Source organism: Thermobia domestica, chromosome 18 (genome assembly GCF_964235325.1).
Source record: "Thermobia domestica chromosome 18, izTheDome1.hap1.1, whole genome shotgun sequence".
Lineage (NCBI taxonomy): Eukaryota > Metazoa > Arthropoda > Insecta > Zygentoma > Lepismatidae > Thermobia > Thermobia domestica.
The window spans coordinates 15,489,378-15,511,935 of NC_137471.1; the positions used below are offsets into that span (position 1 = coordinate 15,489,378).

A 22,558-nucleotide genomic window follows, 5' to 3' on the forward strand; every position below is an offset into this window, starting at 1 on the left:
TTGATGCTCATTTTCAGCATGATTTGTTACTATATTTCACACGTACCACAGGTAGTACGCGAGCCGCTTCTGGGTAGTACGTACATCTTATTGTATTGTAGTGTATCAGTGCTATAGGTTGGAAACCCTTGTTTGACAGTATTTACAGAAAACTCTTATATATATTTCATAGAAAACAATGGAAGAAGAACCAGTATTTGTTTCTCCTGTGAAATCATACGAGAGAGCTCCAGATGTTCCTGTAATCGATTTCCTATTTGGAAAGATAAATCAACATTTGGATAGGACGAAAAATTCTGCTTGGGTTGTAAGTATTACATTAATTTTTGCTGACTACTCATTAAAAAGGTTGAGAACCAGAATAGTTTATCTCAATTTGGATCGAACGAAATATTATAAACAGAACTTCTGACATCTATTTCATCTGTAAAATTATCACACTTACACAAAGTGTCCTAGAGATATCTTACGTAATAACTAACTAACTAACTCTATGGCCTATGGAACCCGGAGGTTCAGTGCCGCGTTCACAAAAGCTCTCCACTGACTTCTATCCTTAGCTAATTGCATCCAGTTGCATCCAGTATCTTACGTAATAAGTTTTTAAAAAATGAAATGAAAGCTTTCAGTTTTACGTCCCACGCCTATGCTGAATACACTAAAGAAGAAAGTGAATAAAATGGAGGAAGGAGGAAAGAGGAGGTAACGAGAGAATCCCGAGAAAACTCAGTCACTCGGTATAATAAATTCAAGCTTGCAGATGATTTTGATTTTTCCGTTCTCACACAAGGGTCGTTCAAGGTTGACCGGGACTTTTATTTCTTCAGAGGAAACAGATAGCACAAGAAGCACCAAACTACGTCAGCTTTTCAAAGTATTCTCCGTGCGCGCGTCGAGACACCGTTACCATCGTTGTGGCAGCTCCCTGATTCCTTTGGCGTAGAAAGAACTTGGTTGTTGTCGTAGATACTGGAGGACATCGTTCCGCAGTGCTTCATCTGTCGTGAATTTCTTCCCTCCCAGATAGTCTTTAAGGGGTGTAAACAAATGATAATCACTGGGGGTTAAATATGGACCGTAGGGGGATGGGACAGAACTTCCCAGCGCATTTCGCCCAGAGTTGTTGTTGTCACATTGGCCGTGTGAGGGCGGGTATTGTCATGGTGAAGAATTACATTTCCAGACAACATCTCAGGTCTTTCCTTGTAAATTTAGTTTCGTACAGCACCGCTCAACAATGTGGAGTAATACTGGTCGTCAATTGTGCTCCCTTTGTCCAGAAAATCCACATGGATAACAAACACCCTTCATGTCCTAGAAGACACTTGTCATGATATTTCCAGCTCCCGTCCTTCGCGAAACTGTTCACACCATTCGTACACTCTTGTCCATGACATCGCTTGTTCACATTACTGTGCTTGCAATCTTCTGAAAATCTCAGCTGGTTTAACTTTCTCCTTCACAAGAAATATGATTACACACCGCTGCTCCACAGCCACAGACACACTGTTTGCCGCCATGTTCGCTGCAACTGCTGCACATACCCCAAATACGTCATGCCGGACGCTAGTTACTCGAGAAGGAATACATTACGTCACCCGCAAGTTTCATCATGATCCGGCTATTCATCAATTATTTACGTACAAAAATCACGGTCAACCTTGAATGACCCTTGTAAAATGGAGACGACCTAATATGGAATTCAACTTTTCAAACTATTGTATATTTTAACTTTATAAAAAGTACTCAAATACTGTTAATTGTTTTCTTCCATTTGTACTCCCGAAAGATAAATTCTGACCAAAGTGTATAATATTTCATAAATAATATCGTTACAGTTTCGGCAAGGTATCTTTATTTTCCTCAAACACATTATAAAACACAATTTCTAAGACTACAGTTTATATATCTCAGGGAATGAAAGGTCATATCTGTGAGATATATGTAAGCTGTAGTCTTAGAGATTGTATTTTATAATGTGTCTGAGGAAGGTAAAGATACTTTGACGAAATTGTAACGATATTATTTTATCAGTATATGCTTTGGTCAGAATTTATCTTTTAGTATTTAATGAAGTTCCAAAACTTGAATGAGTGGTGTATTTCCAATATTTTTGGTTTTATTATCTTCATCATCATCATCTTTTCTTCTTCTTCTTCTTCTTGCTCTTCTTCTTCTTCTTCTTGCTCTTCTTCTTCTTCTTGTTTCGTAATAAAATACTTATCTCCAACTGAATTAGTGAGTGGAAAGAGGAGAATATTCCAGAAAGTAAAGGAGAGCATTCCTTGATAGGAATTTTCTGTATAACTAAATATCTAATCTCATCACGTTCTTGGTGTTTTTAGAAATGAAGGGTGTTAACATCTTCTGGTTCACCTCAACCATGAGGTTGGTGGGTAACACGGAAATTTTAAAACTTTTCTCTCGCTTTGGAAAGCTGTTTTATACTTTGATAAGGCCTCTTCTTCATAACTGCATCTAGATATTCTATCCTTGGTCTTCCTCTTCCTGTTTTTCCTTCTGTCTCTCCTTCTATCAGAACGGTGATGCAATCGAAGTGCCGAATAAGATGGGCAAGGATTCTGTTTCTTCTTTCTCCTATTGTCTTCATAATCTATCGTCCTTCATTAACTTCCTTTAATACGTCTTCATTCCTTTTTCTTTCGGTCCATGATTGCGCAGCATTCAGCGCCAACACCACATTTCAAGTGCTTCCAGCTTGGATATTTCAGCTTTTCTCAATGTCCATGTCTCTGATCCATAAAGCAACACGCTCCATACCAATGTTTTAATAAATCGTTTTCGAAAGTCCAACGACACATATCTTGATGTTAGTAGTCCTCTTTTCCTATTGAATGCTTGTTTATCCTGCGCTATTCTGGAACTTACATCTTTTTCACTTCTTCCGTCCGAGGATATTAGACTTCCTAAATAGGGGAACGTCTTAACGTCTTTGATTTTCTCTCCAACTAGCCATACGTTTGCCTCTTCCTGTCCTGCTCTTGTGCACTTTATCTCTTTGGTTTTCTTCTTATTTATCTTCATTTTGCATGTTTTTTCCAATTGGTCGTTCAAGTTTGAAAGTGCTTCCTGCTTCCTGGAAGTCCTCATCGTTCTTCGCTATCAGTCTTATGTCATCAGCAAACCTTATTGTGCTGAAAACCTGGCTATTTACTATTATGCCTTTCTCGTTTTCTTAACATAAGCTTCTAATATCCCACATAAATATTTTCGTATAAGCAACGATATTTTCGGTAAGTGGTTTTGTTTTTCGTTTTACAAAAATAAAGTGGTATGGAACGTTTTCCTGTTTCGAGTCACCGACTCAATTTACAAACTGGGGGCGCGTTGGCTCAGTGGTAGAACGTTCACCTCCGTTGCCTGGGGTCCCTGGTTCGATCCCAGCTCGTGCTGTGTGGACTTTGTGGTGGACAAACACCGTTCTCGTGGATTTTCCCGGGACGCTCCCGTTTCCTCCCACTTTCTTCATTCCACCATTTCAATCATCACTCTTATCATCACAGTCTCCTTTAGCCTAACCCCGGAAGTAAAACTCAAATATTTCACTTTCATTTCAATTGACAAACTACCTAAGTACATTGAACCTATGACTTTTTTCCTTTTATGTCAGCTATTATTGAAACAAACAGGGCCTGATTTTCAAAACAATAGAGGATATTTTAAAATGATTTCATCTGTGTATATATATATATATATATATATATATATATATATATATATATATATATATACAGGGTGGTTCAGTAATGATGGACAGCCCTGAATAAATCGGAAACCAGAAGAGATATTAACAAGAATGTAGTGGATCCAGATACTTGTGGAAGGGGGACGTCTATTGATGTACAACACAATGTTATCAGGTCAACAGTGTTGCAAGCACAGTACAAAGTTGTATTTTTTTAAATGGAACATATAGGAGTTTATGCCATTAAAAGAATTAGTACAGAATGTGAATACCAACAAGCGAAACCGCACCTGTCAGTGTTGCCAAATAAGGAAGTTATAACGCTTCAAAGATCAAGAAATTAAAGCGTCCGTAGAGCAAAACTAGCAAAAAAGCAAGAAAAATAATACTACGGAATGAAAAGGAGTAACCGAAAGAGTAAACCAGAGAACGCACAGCATCCAGTGAGTAACAGGGTTGCCACAACAAAGGAAAAAAAAATTGAAAATTTTGCAGTTGCCATAGGAGGAAAATAACCATATGACGTAATGCTGGAAACACCATAGAAAGTCTATGTAAGATTCAAGAATCCTAATAGCGTTTGTTCGAAAGCGATATCTCTAACCGTTCCCGAGATACACCAAAGGTGTGCGGAGTCTGCAACACTGCATAATAATTCCCTCGCCCTCCAAACTACAGGAACGAGTAATGAAAATGACACGCCCAACAAAATGTAAGAACTACACGGGTCTAATCGTCAAATAGAAGGCAATGATACCTTTATGTTTACAAGAACATATGATGAAGTGTGAGATTTACCCCGTAACTCATATGGGACACGGAGACATCATTGTCACGCAACGTCCGTGACAATATGCACATTATGGTACACTAATACTATACTCTCTCCTTTAGATCCCCTAAAAATTAAAAATATTCACTTTTGGCAAAAATAAAAAACTCCAACTTTAGAGTGGTTTTATGGGGAACTGAAAAATTGGTCCCATGTTATTTATATGTAACACCTTTTACACCCCCAAATTATTGGGCATTTCCTGTAGGATTACAATGCTTAAATTTGACATGATTTTCAGCTTTTCGGGACTAACCGACAGAAAAATTGCCAAATTGAATATTTTTAATTTTTAGGGGATCTAAAGGAGAGGTGAAGGAATCCCCTATTTTATTTAAATGGGCTTTTTTTTTTTTTACCTATAATCTCAATTTTAGGTACTTGGAATTGAAATAAAAACTTAAAATTCGGTATGCTCATACGTTTTCGTTAGCGTTAACTAAGTAATTCGCTAAAAATAAAAATTTCCAAATGTAGAGTGGTTTTATGGGAAACTGGAAAATCTTCCCCATGTTATTTATATGGGACATCTTCTACACCCCAAAATGTTTAGAGACTTTCGGCAGGACTAGAATGATGAAATTTCGTAAGAGTGTAGCCTTCCGGGAATAACGTGCAGGAAAATTGCAAAAAGTGAATACTTTAGTTTTTAAGGGATCTAAATGGGAGATGAAGAAATTCCCATGTTATTTAAATGGGCGTTTCCTTAGGATAAAAAATCTTATCTTTTAGATAGTTGAAATAGGAAAAAAACTTGAAATTTGGTAGAATTGTGGATTTAAGAGGTGCGAGGCGTTGGCCGAGTAAACGTGAGGATCTAGGGGGCGAAGCCCCCACCTGTGCCAAATTCAGGAAATGTGATTAAAGAGCAAATGCACAAAATTCACTCTTCGTGCAAAGGCTGATACCTAAGAGATGGAGGCCGTAGGCCGAGCAAACGCAGGGGCCTGGGGGCGTATACTAATACAAAATCATTACATAAATTTCATCTTTTGGACAAAACAGACTCTAAGTACGCTCAAAAATGGTGTTTTATAAGCGTAGTTGCAATCCTTGGTGTAAAACTTATCTCTAATTTAGATATTCCATCGTTTTCTGGTTAAAGTGCAACTCTATTTGCATTTAGAGGAAAATTATATCATTTCTATGGTAATAGTTTCTCAGAAAACGGCTGTTAAACGTTATACATTTATTTATAACTAGATGTCTCTACAGTTCAGATTAAAGATACGTGTACAAATACAAAATCATTACCTAGATAGATAGGACAAAACACATTCTTAGTACGTTCAAAAATGTAATTTTGTAAGGGAAGTTGCAATTCTTGGAGCAGCTTTACTTTAGGGGTTTAAATATCATGGCTAACATTCCAGCGTTTTCTGGGCAAAATTCGACTCAAACTGCATTTAGGGGTAACTAAAACTACTTTTATGGTAAAATTTTCTCAGCAAATGACAGATATATTATACATTTATCTATAACTAGATGTCTCAAAGGTGCAAATTAAGAATAAGAATACAAATACAAAACCATTACACAAATCCGATCTTTTCAACCAAACGGACTTAGTTCCTTCAAGCGTGGTATTTTGTCAAGTTGTATTATCGTGCAGGTATTTTGTAAGTTGTGTTCCCCAGTGCATGTATTTTGTAAGTTGAATGTCTTAGTGCAACTTTAGATGGCGTAATCATTATGACTAAAATTGTGAACCAAACACGGCTACGTTAAATGAAAACTATCATCAACTTTTACTAGGTTGCTTACTTACACAGACAGATTTGTTCCACAATCCAGGTGGAATGAGGAATCTGAGATAGGGCTTTATACAGGGTCGTTTTGACGTATGATTAGCGTCATATAAAAGGCCTGACTACTGCAGGAAACATGTTAGTCGAACTCAGTAGTCACGCTTCAGACTGATTCTGCATAAGTTCCCGCAGCGAGTAAAACTACGCGATTAGCACGGGTGTTAGGGTGCCGAAGGCGCTGTTTGAATTTTTCTGGTTCAATATTCCACGGTTATAGTCCGAATCTAAAAGGAGAAGTGATGGTGATTATAAAATGGTGGACTGATGGAAGTGGGAAAACGCCGAGAAAATCCAAGCACACTATGGGTCCTACATAAAGTCTTCCTGGCGAAAAGTGGGATCGAAACAGCGATCTCGTGCGCCAGAAGTGATCTATCTACGAGCTATTTACAGCTAATTTTATTAAAATCTGCTAGTATATTTAACCTACTTCAATTCTCCAACTGTTTTGAAAGTACTTGCTTTTGCACCATGATTGCTGTACTTCATATATCACATGATCTTCAACAATAACAAGCTCAAGTATGAATTCTCTAATTCTTGTTTATAGTGGCATATATTCAAAACAATTTCACGCTATCTTTCAGTACTGATTCATACTTGATACTATGCTCACCTGAAGATAATAACAGTTCCGAATAAGAACACTTTTATCCAGAAACACCCGCAGGATTTTTCCAAGGGCGGGGAAGGGGCAAAAGCCCGACATACATTGATGCGCATAACGCACGATGCAAAACAGTTATTAGTGAGGCATATTGCCTAACTTTGTGGACTACATTAAATAGGTCTATATTAAATATTCTAGTAGGTGTAACCAAATATAATGTGCCTTCAAGTGTGTTTCTGGATAAAAGCGTTTTGAAACAACCAAACACCTTTCGAAAATGCAAGGTAAAGCGATTGTCCCCTTGCCTCCGCTGCGGACGCTCATGGCCTTATCGTTGAGAGAGCATATTGCTTTGTTTTAATAGTGTAATTCACCTGGTTCGCCCGAACCGGTTATTAAAATTTCTCAGGTTCTTGGAACCGGTTGTTAAAATTATATCTCCACTTCCATATCCGGTAGTTACGGAAACAACAATTTTCTAATGTTACGAGATGTCAAAAAACCTGTAAATTTTTTTTAAAAAATGAGTGAGTATGGAACCGGCCGGTAGCCAGCCCAAAAACACCGTCTTTCACAATAGATACCATCATGTCCATGGGTTTTCTCGGGGTACTCCTGTTTCCTCCCTTCTTCTCATTCCATCAATTCTTCCATCATCATTCACTTGCCTTAATCATCATCTTCCTTAGCCTAAAGGGTATAATCATCGGATGTTAAACTGAAATATTTCATTTTTTCGACAATGCACAGAGGCCTGCTGGGTTGGGAGTCCCGTTCAGGTTAGTTCCGCAGCTAAGTGTTTCAGAGACAAATGTCATTGTTTAATGTTTAGGTGGCCACACGGGAAAGTGACACTTGAATGGCAATACAGTTGTTTTCAAATAAATTTTATTAGCCTATTTACCCGGTGTGCCAAATAGGATGCAATTGCAAGTTGAAAGACGCCATTACTCTTCAACCCTTCCCCAATAAGTTTCCGTATCTTGCAAAATGCGTACGTTTTGACCTTACCATTCTGTCGAGCACCCAAGAAAACAGCCCAGTACTAAAAATGAATCGTGTATCTCAAAAAATGGTTTCTTCAAACTTTTTTCAAAATCTGTTCAATTTTGAACTTTTAACTCTCATAATTCGAACAAGCTTGCGATCGAGGATTTCTCCGGTTGCCTAATTGTTTCATAGGTAAAAAGAAGTCGACTGAGCATAGTATCAATATAAAGTCAGAGTAACACCCCACAACCTTCTCTAATAAGTGAAATTAATTAGTATTTTCCACTAACGGATTCAGGCAACTATTCGTGATTATATGAAATCTCAAAAACATAAATAGATTATTTTCAAGAAGATATATTTTACCTAAGCAAATTAAGTTTCAGCAAAAGTAAAGAAAGAAAGGAAAAAAAGAAGAAAAAAGAAATAACACATATTAGCCTACATATTTAACGTTTAAAATGATCGTCAAAATAAACTATCTTTGTATTTCACATGTGTATAATAATTACGTGAAAAAAATGTAAAACATAACACGTAAAACGGTAATATAATATTCATATTCTGTAATGAGACAACTACTTGTAAAATAATTTATGCTTGTAAGTAAAAAAAAATCATAAAACTGAGCACAGGAGTAGCAAAATCTAACAGCAAGCGTCATCTTGCGTACTCATCTTAAAACTGATTAAGTTTTCCTCTTATATGTTACAAGGTAGATTTTACGTCATTTCTCTTGCCTTTATCTAACACTGATTCACACATTTATTGTTACTATTAGTATGGCCAATACACTGTATTCATACAGTATGACAGCTTGGCAAGGTTGGCAGTCACTTGCTTTCAGGTTGTCAGACTTCATGTTGTGAGAACATCAATAAGCATGATACGAGCTTGTTGAAACAACATTATTGATTATTGTTATAACTGGCCTATTATTATTATTATTATTATTATTATTATTATTATTATTATTATTATTATTATTATTATTATTATTATTTAAAACCATGGTTCACTGCTACAACCATGTAATTATTATTCTTTCTAGATTTGGAATTCTTATGTGTGCAACCGACTACATCCTAACGCAAGCCAAGGAACGTTAGTAAAACGTTTCATAGTAAATTGCCTCTATCTAACGTAATTATAGTGCTTGTTGAAAGAACAACAACCGTAGCCCTGAATGGAATCGAACCAACGACCTAGGTCGTAGCCCGAATCGTTAACCACTACATCACAAGAACACCTGATCTGGTTTGTGTACATGTGTATATTGTCACGGACGTTGCGTGACAATGATGTATCCGTGTCCCATAAGAGTTACGTGGAAAATCCCACACTTCATCATATGTTCTTGTAAACATAAAGGTATCATTGCCTTCTATTTGACGATTAGACCCGTGTAGTTCTTACATTTTGTTGGGCGTGTCATTTTCATTACTCGTTCCTGTAGTTTGGAGGGTGAGGGAATTATTATGCAGTGTTGCAAATTCCGCACACCTTTGGTGTATCTCGGGAACGGTTAGAGATATTGATTTCGAACAAACGCTATTAGGATTCCTGAATTTTACATGAACTTTCTATGGTGTTTCCAGCATTACGTCATATGGTTATTTTCCTCCTATGGCAACTGCAAAATTTTCAATTTTTTCACCCTTTGCTGTGGGAACCCTGTTACTCACTGGATGCTGTGCGTTCTCTGGTTTACTCTTTCGGTTACTCCTTTTCATTCCGTAGTATTATTTTTCTTGCTTTTTTGCTAGTTTTGCTCTACGGACACTTTAATTTCTTGATCTTTGAAGCTTTATAACTTCCTTATTTGGCAACACTGACAGGTGCGGTTTCGCTTGTTGGTATTCACATTCTGTACTATAGTACTCGCGCCCAGTCGTGAAGCTTGGACTCTAAACCAATCATAGAAATATTTCGCTTGAGCTCCAACACATCGGAAAACTTCGGTACAATTCGTGGAGCCGCTTCCCGAGCGCACACTTGGGGAAACGTCAAACAGCTGAAATTCACCAACAATGTTGCCAAACTTTGAAGACATAGTAAATTAATATTTAAAAAAAAGCATTTAAAAATTACTAATAATAACACCCGACAACACTAACCAGTGTAACAATTATTCTAAAATGGTAACAATAACACGAATAGTAACAACGAAAATATAACGCAATAAAAAAGCAATTAACAAAACGGAACTTGGCGCCAATCCGACAACACTGTACTCTCGGAAGATGTTTTCCGTGTAGCGCGAGAGAAGACACTGAAAAAATCTGATGGGTGGGGGTTGGCGAATGGAACACACCCTCGCGTTCTATTGGGTGGTGAAATCGGTATATCTAGGTCAAGCTTCACGAGTCGGCGCGAATACTATAATTCTTTTAATGGCATAAACTCCTATATGTTCCATTTAAAAAATACAACTTTGTACTGTGCTGGCAACACTGTTGACCTGATAACATTGTGTTGTACCTCAATAGACGTCCCCCTTCCACAAGTATCTGGATCCACTACATTCTTGTTAATATCTCTTCTGGTTTCCGATTTATTCAGGGCTGTCCATCATTACTGAACCACCCTATATATATATATATATATATATATATATATATATATATATATATATATATATATATATATATATCGTCGACAGCGTCACAAACTGTCGTATCTCAGTTTTCTAAACTTTTCAGGAGAGCGATTTTTAGGTTTTCACACAACTTTGAACAGCCATAACTCAAAATCTATTTTACCGAAAGGAGAGAAAATTTACCAAGTTATAACTTAAATCATAAGAAATCAGTGTCGAAAGTTTTATGGAATTTGCTTGTAAAAGCTTGTGGAAAATTTGGCGGGAAAGAGATACGACAGTTTGTGACGATGGTAATCCTCTCTTGTATGAAAGATACGACGCATATTCTTTTATTCTGAGAACTACATTAATAGATGAAAAATCGGAATATATTGCACTTTTATTGAAGAACTTCGTGTTTATTACACAAAATAATTTAACAAATGCTTCCTGAGATTCTTGAAGGTAAAACGAAATTCCTGAGAACACACAAGAAACACAATATTAAGAACATACTAACCATAACATAAAATAATGCTATCAAGTTGTCATTGCCAGAATATAAAATTTTGCAAAGTAACCTAATTTGCAAATTGCATGCTTTGATATTGCACTTGAGAAGGATGGTTAATGTGGTAAATTTCTGTAAAATTGAACATGTTCAGGGTTTCGAATGATTGGGGTTGGGCCCGGACACAATAACGAGTCCTCGTAGGCGTGGGAGACCCGGGTTCGATTCCCGGCGGGAGCTCATGTGGTTCGGATTGCACGTTAATCAGTAGGTCAACGTCTCATATAGTGTCGCTGCTGAAAGGGAAGTTAAAAATCAATCAATCAATCAAAACGAGTCCTCGTACTTCTCTGGAGCGATAATTTTTGACAAGTCTGCAAAGTAGGAACTTCTATCTGGTGGATTCAATCTGCGTTCTTTTCAGGGAAATAGTTATGTAAGTGTCCTCAAAATGACTTGTCTTAAACTGAATGCAGTTTGGATAGTCTTTGTTCACTTTCACTTCGCGCGTTTCCGTCCAATTCATTGGATCTCCATTTTCGTCACGTCTAACTGACAGAATACGAATACATTGGGACAGAGATCTAGTCTCATACATCGCTTCTGTCAACAGAATGAACGGTATATGGGTTATTTTTCCTTAACAGTTTAACAATCGGTTCAAGTTGCAAGGGTACAAAATTACTGCCACAGTGCTTAATAGATGTGCTTAGAGCACTGTGAACTGAATCTCCCTCATTATGTCCATGCCTAGATTCAAAGAATCGGAGAGAAATTTCTCTGATGTTCTTACGTGTTTGCACCGCATACCCCATCATAGCAACCAACCTGAACTCCTACTAGGTCCATCCTGTATTTCTCTAACTCATTCGTTACGGATTTTAACGCGCCTCCCTATAAAGAATTCTAATATTCCATGTTCCAAATCTCATGTCCATTTTCTTTTGCTGATGTCGTGTCAAGTTATCGGTCTTGGTCCGAGGCTTCTGTAATTGTTTCTGAAAAAGTGTTCTTTTTTTCTATTACACGATGAGTTTTCTATTACACCCAAACCCCCAAGCTGGAGGGTCACTCCTTGTCTTCCCGCGACTGCTTATTCAGTATCTTCTCAGCTAACCTCTATATCTAAAGGCCTTCTCCTCAATTCGCAACCTGGGGCCGCGGTGGCTCAGTGGTAGAGCGTTCACCTCTGGTTCATGGGGTCGTGGGTTCCAACCCTGCTCCCGCCAAGTGAACTTTGTGGTGAACAAACAGAGTGTGCGTGGGTTTCCTCGGGGTTCTCCCGTTTCCTCCCACTTTCTTCATTCCATCATTTCATTCATTTCATTCACCGTCTCCTTTAGCCTAACCGGCATAAGCGTGGGACGTAAAACTCAAAAATGTCATGCCATGTCGATCCGCAAACTGAGGACGACCCATGCCGTGCAAATATATATGTATACAGCCCCGCATTGATCAAGTATAACATTCTAGCTTATAAGTTTGTTTGCTTCGGCTGTTCCGAGCTTAAGATATAAATAAAAATACATTAGGAACAAATTATAAAGAAACTAAGTCTACCTGATGGATAACAATAAGAAATGATATAAAAAGGAATGAATTTATCAGTACGGGACTGTATACCTACTTTTAGGCCACTTTGTACTATATAAACAAATTGCTTTGAATATAGGCGTATCTGTCCAGTTGCGAAAGATCTGTTGCTCACAAACTGTCGTAACTCAAGATACGACTGTTTGTGAAAATGGCTTATATGCTTCATCTCAAGATACGACACAGTGACGTCATCACCACCGTCAAAACAACGCACATTACAGATATGTCGTTTTGGGAAATTGTAGAAGTCAGTGTATGCAGCCACATAGTAAAATATCTCAATTTTCGATTTTTTTCAGATACGACACTGTGACGCTGTCGACGATATATATATATATATATATATATATATATATATATATTACTCAGGTAATGAAAAGGACGTATAATGTACAAATAATTCCTAGTAATAACAAAAGAGAAAATAATGAAAGTAGAATTTGCTGATGACAGAGTTATGGTGTTAAGATGTTAAGACCGTTAAGGCAAGGTGACCAGACGTCCCGTTTTAGCCGGGACAGTCCCTTTTTTCAATCATTGTCCCGTTTTTTTCTGATTCTCAAACGGGACGCCTAAATGTCCCGTTTTTAAGCAAAAATGACCCAGGTGTCCCGAAATTATTATTCAAAATATAAATGGTCATTACAAACTACACTCTTCCGTATTAACACTCATTGGAAAGGTTCATTTAAGTGGGACTCAAATAAAGTATCTCCTGACAACTGCTGAGTAGAAGTATTTTCCCATTTCTGTTCTTATAACGTACCATACTCAAATCTTCTAAAGCTTGTGAAATTCTTTCTCTGTTTACCCGGGACTAATGCTCCAACTGAACGTGTATTCTCGCACATGAATGCTTTGTGGGAAAGTGATAAAAACCCAACTGTTTACAGATACTTTTGAAGCTGTGCTGACCAGTAAGATTAATTTTGATCAGTCTTGTATCAATTTCTACAAATTGTTAAGTGCAAACAAACAAAGAACTTTTAAAGAAGATCCATTCATCCCAAAAATAACAGTGAAAATTACGCTATAGATGATGTAGTGAAAGTAATGATATAGTAGAGAATAACATATATTCAATAACAGGTAAGTAGTTTATTAGTAGTTAAAAGTATTGTTGGGTAGTACTTAAGTTAGAAACGCTGTGTTATCACTCTTACTTGTGTATTTTGTAAATTGAAAACACTGCTGAGTCCCAAAATGCAATCTGGAAATCAGATATTTACCCCCCCCCCCCCCCGTCGCTGATTCATATGCGTCCCGTTTTTGCAAGTAAGAATTCTGGTCACCGATGTGCCGTGAATGGGCCGCTGGTGTGCCGCGAGAAATCGAAACAAAATTATTAATTTTATAGGAATCAAATTGCAAAACGTAGGGAAATGTGTATATTTGTATTTCACATTACTATGGACCTCTACTATGAATCTACAATTTTAAGTTTCATACTGGGTTACTGTTCTGTACATTTCTAATGTTGAAAAAAAGTATTTCTTATCATTGTTATGACCATTTATTGCTTCTTTATTGTTGCAGACTATTTCGTAACCTGAAAATTTAAAATATCATTCAATCTTTTCGACAAATTACCTACTTTTGTGTTTTAAAAGTAAAAGAGATTTGTTCGTTCGTTATTTAGTGATCTTTTTAAAAAGAAAGCGTATTTCTAAAAACCTGAGTCCAATATTTCATTGCAATTGTTTTCTATTTTTAAATTAGAATGAAGAATAAGCATAATGATTTACTACTGGGGAAAACCCAGTGATAGAGATTTCTTCTCTGTGAGAAGGAGATCAATAATCACAGAAAAAAATACCACTGTGTTTTATATTTATAAATAATAATATCTATAAGTGTGCCGCAAGAGTCCAAGTAACACCCGTAGTGTGCCGTAAGTTGAAAAAGGTTGGGAAACGCTGGCCTAAAAGAAAAATAAAAGAATCTAGTGGTGATACACCACTATCACCGTCTCTCTCAGTTTCGGAATATAATCCTGGAACATTAAAATATTTTTTCTATAGTACCAGAGGTAAAATAAAGAGGTAACTTAAACCATATTAAACTAGATAAACCAAGAAGCTTAATTATATTAGAGGAACTGTACCAAACCCGGGCCCGGGTCCATAAAGCGGGCCCCCTCAATTGCTGCTCCGGGTATTGGCGTAGAATGCTAGAAATAAGCTGAATTGTAGTTTACCGTTACTGTTGCATGCAGCGCTAGTTCCTGTGTTCATCAGTTAATCCTTTGTTCTGCAATCAACATCTGACGAGTTTTCTTACAGTGGAAAGTTTTGAAGCTCCGACGAGCAAGCATTGTTTTCCATAGTTAGTAAAGAGGTAAGTGAGCCAACTATTTATTTAATTAATCTTAATGGTAAGAGGTATGTTCGATGTAATTAGCTAGTAATTTAGACGTAGGAGTGACAAATTATTTGCAGCGAAAGTAAAAACATGTATGGTCGTAAAGTGGGCCCCCTTGTCAATCCTAAAGCGAGCCCCTACTATGTTGTTCAAAAGTAAAAGATATGTTTCATACCAAATTCTCATAATTCGTGCAATTTATTTACAATTTTCAAGAGGACCAAAATGCCCAAAATAAAGCCGAAACTAATAACACAATATCGTGGTCGAGGGCATGGTAGCGTCAAGTCATTATCAAGATCCTATGATCCAGGAAAGTAAAAGACACAGCTAAAGGTGAAAGGAAGAGCCAAGGAAGACGATTCTGATTGTGGCTCAATCTCTGATATAAGGAAGCATTCTCAACTTTAAACGTTCCACCTGGAAAAACATCGTCCACGGATGACGATGCCACATGCATGTTCTGCACTGAAAATTTTTCGAGTGATACGAGAATTGAACTCTGGGTCCATTGTGTCATGTGCTCTTAGTGGGCCCATGGAGACTGTGAGGAGACTGACAAAATCAATTATATTTGTGACTTTTGCCAGCAGAAATCTTAACTTCATGAAACATTTCATTTATCACTTTTAATTTGGAAGTTTCGGTTCTGAAGTTTGAGGATTTTTTTTAGATGCCGAATAAGTAGGTTGGAGAAAGAAAGAGGTTTAGATTTCTTATTTCTACCAGTAGAATATTGAATATTTCAGTTTTGAAAGTTTCAGTCTTCAAGTTTAGTCTATACGAAAGATTGTTCTGGAGTTTAAAAAAGAAAAAAAAATACATTTTGATTTGCTATTTCCGCCAGTAAAATGTGGAATATTTAAGTTTAGATATTTTCAGTTTATAAGTTTAATCTATTTGAAAGGTTGTGCTGGAGTTAAGAAAAAGACTTTCATATTGCGTTTTGGCCACTAGAATGTGGAATATTTAAGTTTTAAGTTCAATTTTAATGTGTTCTTTACTTTTCGAAATTTGTTTCAATTTCTTCCAATAAAGTCTTTTAAACATTCATATTTCATTTTATTTCATTCCCCAGTGTTTAGGATGTTGTTTTTAGCTTAAATACGTAACTCATTTAAAGTAATACAGGTTTTCGCTTTGGGTAATTTATCTAAATTTAAAGGGGCCCGCTTTTGGAACAGTTTTTTCGAATGCCGAAAATGCAGTCCATATGAAAATCCATTTTTTCTTAACCCATTTTTTCCTTGATTGCGATGGGAAGAAAGAAGCAAAGCAATTACATATGATATTATTCTCAGCCTGGATAGCATTTTTTTCTGATCGATATTTTCTTAGATATATGGAAAAAACAAAATGGGGGCCCACTTTTGGTACAGTTCCTCTACCAACCGAAGAGCCTACTAATATTTTTACTATATTTAGCCAAAGAGAAACGTTTAGTCTTCATGGTCGAATGGCTAATGAATACGCTTTCTTACCATATAATACTGGGTTTAGTTCCTGGTTTGGGTATTTATCACAAATTGAGACCCCAAGAAGTAAATGTCCAGTAGTTTGAATCCCATTTTATGCCAAGTTTAGTTACTTGATTATAAATGTTTACTCACTTGAGTAGAATTGGTCTCAAGCAAGCTTTGTTGTGAAATACTGCTTAAATTACAAGGAAATAGTGATTATATTAATTACACCAACTAAAAAATTGTGTTTAAGCATATTTTAACTATATCATCAAGCAGATCAACTATATTACCATTAAGTGTACCTAAGAACTTAAGAGTCTTCATCCCGGCGAAATTAAAATACCGCTAATTTTATAGTAATTATGTGATATCTTCAAATAGATAAAATATAATTGAAATATGGAACAAAAGCGCCCTAGACAATATTATTTTTGCTTGAGGTGCCGTTATCACAAGTCACCGCTTTCCGTTTTCAGCCGTTTAGAAACGCGAAAATAAATGACGATTTTCAAAATGGCTCGAAATCTAAAGCAGATAAGTGAGTCGTGATAACGGTTTCTCATGTAAAATATTATTGTCTAGGGCGCTCTTGTTCCACATTTCGATTATCTTTTATCTATTTGAAGATATCACATAATTACTGTAAAATTACCGGTATTTTAATTTCGCCGGGATGAAGACTCTTAACCAAATAATAACTCAATCAATCCAAGAGGAGAATTTAACCATATTCTAGCCGCATCAACAATAGTAATTATATCAACCCATAATATAACCACATATTAACTATAAGCAACCTAGGAATTTAACTATATATTAACTATATATAACTGTATATCAACCTGCAACTTAAATTTTTCAAACACACACAATATACAGGATGTTTCAAAACAACACCGACGTTTGGGAGGTGATTCCTGACACCACGATAAGACGAAAAGTATAGACCAACCTGGGTGCACAAATGCTTCCTTTCGGAGTTATTGGCTGCCGAAAACATGAAAAAATAAACTTTAAAGGTCCATAGCTCCAAAACTATGAGATCTATCATAGTCGGGTCAAGACTTTATTTAGAAACTAGTATGTTCCTTAACCAAATATCCATATTTCAGAATCATGCGGCACTTCCGCAACAATTTTTATAGAGGTAGTTCGTACGTAAGTACTTCAGATTATATGCCTGTAGCCAAACTGCCTCTATAAAAATTGCTGGGTGAGTACCTTAGGATTCTGAAACATGTATTTTTGGATTGCGCACGTATTAGTTCCTAAGTGAAGTCTTGACCCGACTATGGAAGGTCGCAAAGTTTTGAAGCTATGAACCTTTAAAGTTCATTTTTTTCATGTTTTCGGCAGCCTATAGGCCGAAAGGAAGTATTTGTTCACTCAGGTTGGTCTATACTTTTTGTCTTATCCTGGTGTCAGGAATCATCTCCCAAACGTTGTAGGTATTGTTTTGAAACACCCTGTACATGTACTATGTCAATCCATATTGTTTATGATTTTCCTTTTCCTTTTTATTAATAGACGGACGTTGTCCATGGCTCAAGCATTCTGTACAGTGAAATACAACCGCTGACAAGGAAAGTTGCCAGTGCTCTTACCCGAAAAGGATTTGGGAAAGGAGACATTTTGTATTTTGTAGTTAACGAAATGGCGCTGTTGGATCTCATTATTCTTGGAGTGTGGCGATGTAATGGCGCTGTCAAAGGAGGATGCCCAGCCAATACTGAAGGTATTAATAAACTCCAACTTTATAGTATAAACAGCGAAAGTATCAAAATCATCCTTCAGTTTTATTTCGAATACGTTCACTGACATCGAACGCTATTCCATGAGCAGGTAATCCGATCGAAATTGATCTCACTTATTATCTTTAGAACCATATTCATATTAAAATGTTAACTATTTTCCTGTTTCTGACTTACGCAAAGTTCTCTTTGTCAAAGACTTCTAACCAGGGCCGTGCTGTGTGGGGGGGGCGAGCGGGTCGACGGTCCCGGGCGCCGAAGTAAGAGGGGCGAAAAATTCGGGAGAAAAAAGGAAAACAGATACGAAAAATTGTTTCGAATATATGTATGGGGGCGCCGTCGTAGACTCTTGCCCCGGGCGCTGATTTTCCACGGCACGGCCCTGCTTCTAACTAGAGTAACTATATCATACTTTCCTTAACCCTGCAACCCTCGCGCGGGGTAAATATGACCCCAGAGGGATATTTTTTGTTTGGCTTTCCTAGTCAGTTGGTAATTCTGACCCGGCCACCTTACTAGCTGTCTGTTGTACTGTCCACTTCAAGACCAACAATTAATTAGTTGTTTACTGCATCTCCTTCGGTCAGTGCAACAGGTTCTGTGCGTCCGAGAAATTGGGGTCACTGTGACCCCACACAAGGGTTGTTGATACCTAACACCACGCGAGTGGTGCAGGGTTAAATTCATATTTATATTATCCTATTATATTCCTCTTGGCTAACTTTCTATGACTCAATTGCCTAAGACCCATCTTCACTCTTATAGTCATTTTCAAGATCTATTTGCAAATGCTTCTGTGTAGTATTACCTACGTGCCATTTTCTATTGATTTATTCTTATATCGCACTATTACCTCCTAACTAGAACTCTCTCTTTACGCAATTTTCCTTACATTCATCTTCCTTACATTCTGCATAGTATACAGTATATTATCTTCTTCTTAACTTATTCACACGTCTCTTTACTAAAATCTATCAAGAACTCTGAGTAACTCATGTCACTTAGATACACTTCCAAATTAGAGCCTACTATTATCTTCGTCAAATGCTTTTAATTACACGTGTTTTTCTAAGCTCACCTTCAGATCTCTTCCTCAACGGATTATACTAGAACTCTCTATACGCAATTTTCCTTAGACTTATCTCCGTTTATACTATTACGTTCTTCTTTGGTTACCCAAAAATCTATTTGTCAAATGCTTCTAACTGGACTCTTCATACCCAGTTTTCGTTGAATTCATCTTTATACTGCACTATTATGTTCTAATTTTATTGAAATATCCCTTTCTTAAAAGATTCTAACTATAAAGGTAAACAAGGGTGCGCGGTGGCTCAGTGGTGGAGCGTTCACCTCCGGTGCTTGCGGTCCCTGGTTCGATTCCAGCACGCGCCGTGTGGACTTTGTGGTGGGCAAACACCGTGCTCGTGCGTTTTCTCGGGGTTCTCCCGTTTCCTCCCACTTCCTTAATTCCACAGTTTCATTCATTTCTCATCATCACCTAACCGGCATAAACTTGGGACGTAAAACTCAAAGATTTCATTTTTATAAAGGTAAGCAAGAAAGTTCGGTCACTTTTTGTGGACGTCTGTGTTCTATTAGCCCTCACACCGTGAGCAGATAAGGCGAAGGTCAGTTGTTGGAGTGGGTATATCCAACATACTACCTGGTTGTGGTAGTTCAGTTACACTGTGAACTTGCGTAAGGACAGAGTGAACATGGGACCTCCATAGAGCGTCGTCATAATGGCGTGTGTGCTGTACGAGTTCAAACTGGGGTTAAATGTCGCTGCACCCAGGGTCTTTGTGGAGGGTTCGTGACGACGCGGACAGTGCGACAGTGGTTTAACACCTTTAAGGATGGTGACGAAACACTCGAAGACTCACTATGTGCCGGAAGACCAATACATGTACAAAATGAAGATCTTGAGCAGCAATTGAGGAAAACAGTGGCCAGACATGTGAGGAACTGGGACTTAAATTCAGTGTGAGTAGAGAAACCATTCGACAGCACCTCCATCAACTTGGAAACACTGCAAGTTGGGTCGATGCGTCCTACATGACTTGACTCCGGGCCAGAAGGCAACGCGAGCAGACACCTGTGTTTCTTTGCTGTCTCGTCTGAGGAAGGAGCTATTTCTGGACAAGGTGTTGACATGTGATGAGAAGTAGGTCCTGTAAGAAGCTCCACAGCCCCGTCATCATTGGTTAGCATCCCATGAACCAGTTCCGAAATACCCGGAACCAGCACTGCACCAGAAGAAGGTCCTCCTGTGTGTTTTGGTGGACTGCTCGCGGCTTCGTGCATTGGAAACTTCTACCAGGCGGTCAGAGCATCAATGCAACTGTGTACTGTAAGCATTCAAAAAAATTCAAGAAAAATTCAAAATTTGCGCCACCTATTTATACGTAATTTTTCTTAGATTAATCTTGACGTCAAGTACTATATGCTTCTTCTTGTCTTATCAAAGTGTCTCCTTGTCAATAGCTTCAAACTAGAAAACTGTAGACCTTGTTTGGCTTAGATCTACATTCATTATTACGGTATTATCTTCCTTTGTTATCCAAAGTGCTTTGTTTCCAAAGGCTTCTAACTAGAGCTTTGTATACTTCACTTTCTTTTTATTCGTCTTATCAAAAGGTTTCTTTCTCAAACACTTTTAACTCTAAGACTTTTAACTCAAATACTTTAAGTTTTCATGCCCATTTTTTTTCTTTTTTTTTGGGGGGGAGGGGGAGCGGGTGATTCATCTTTATATTATAATATTATATTATTCTAGGCATATGAAAAGGTCTTCTCAAATGCTTCTAACTAGAAGTCTGTATATTCTCTTTTGATTCATTAATATACCACACTTCCCCTAGGGATAAAAAATGTTTCTTTTGCAAAAGCTTTTAACTCAAACATTTGATATACAATTTTCCTTAGATTCGTTTTTATATTATAATCTTGTCGTCTTCTTGGCTTATTCACGTATCTCTTTCTCCAAAGTTTCTACAAAGAACTCTGTTGATTACATGCTCTCATTATTATGCGAGGATAATTATCCTCACATTCAGGTATCTCTTTCTCAAAATTTTCTACAAAGAACTCTGTTGATTACATGCTCAAATTATTAACCTCACATTATTATGCGAGGATAATTATCCTCACATTCAGATATCTCTTTCTTAAACATCTGTATATAAAACTTTGTTTATTACAGGCTGAAATTATTATCCACCCATCTCTTTCTCAAGTTTGGTACATGCTCACATTATTATCTTCTTTTTGGTCACACAGAAAAGTCTTATTCTCAAAGGATTTTAACTGAAACTCTTTATTCCGCATTTTTCTTGAATTCATCTTTATACTATTCAGTGATCTTCTTCTAAGCTAATGCAGCGGTGCCCACAAAGGGGGGGCTATGACGCAAACTGCGTCATTGAAATATTTGGGAGGGGTTAAAAATCTATATAAATATGTTTGACGGGATGTAAAAATTTATCGAAAAGATTTTTTTTTCATGGAAGAACACCTACGGATAGACAATTGGGGGGTGCGTCATGGACATAAGGGGGGATGGGCACCACTGGCTAATGACTAGAACTTTTCATACCAAATTTCTCATAGATTCAACTATATATATTATCAGACCGGTAGCCAGCCCAAAAATGTAGTGGGAGCCCGGCTGAAATTAGGGGGGGGGATCCAACCATATAGTTCATCACCATATTATAGTTCATTTGCAAGTCTACTGTGAAAATTTTTAGGGGGGCAGCAAAACTTTAGGGAGGCGGCCCCCTAGACCCCCCTGGATACGGGCCTGCACATTATACATCTTTATCTTTGATTACACAAAATTACGATGTGTGAATGGACACATTACATATCACTTGTATGAAACCAATCAAATTGAAGACGGCATCTACTGTTCTATACCATGTGTATGTGTTATCAAAATGTAGAAGCCAACTTCAATTGACGTATCAAATGTTAACCTACAATAGGATTCGAAGTACACGAACTCTGAGCGGAAACTCAATTCAGGTCTTCTATGCTGAAGTAGATTTTCGACATTTTAATTTGAAACATTTTGTAAATTCCGAAACAAATTTCGATGGCTTTCATCTTTATTTAAGTTTTTTTTTTTAGAAAAAACTATAACAATCTGGAAAAATTAACAATAGTATCTAACATTAAATTTTCTTCTTCATATACAGATGGTGATCAGAAAAATGTAAACACCTGAACGAAATTACACTTACCAGACTAATATGGTGTCGGGCCACCTTTCGCCTTCAGAACAGCCTTGATGCGACGTGGGATGGAGGCATAGAGGTCGTGAATGGTAGCAAGTGGAATTTTACACC

At 37.3% G+C, this 22,558-nt stretch overlaps 1 protein-coding gene across 4 annotated transcripts in view; it reads left to right on the forward strand.

Annotated features, from left to right (window-relative positions):
* The window catches only part of LOC145675964 (uncharacterized), an 84,904-nt gene that overhangs the window by 15,554 nt on the left and 46,792 nt on the right, over positions 1-22,558 (forward strand). For all 4 annotated transcript variants that reach the window (XM_081746781.1, XM_081746780.1, XM_081746779.1 and 1 more), the window contains exons 2-3: positions 173-307; positions 17,986-18,193. In XM_081746781.1, the coding sequence (XP_081602907.1) occupies positions 179-307; positions 17,986-18,193 (337 nt within the window). In that variant the 5' untranslated portion in view covers positions 173-178. The remainder of the gene's footprint in view (positions 1-172; positions 308-17,985; positions 18,194-22,558) is intronic.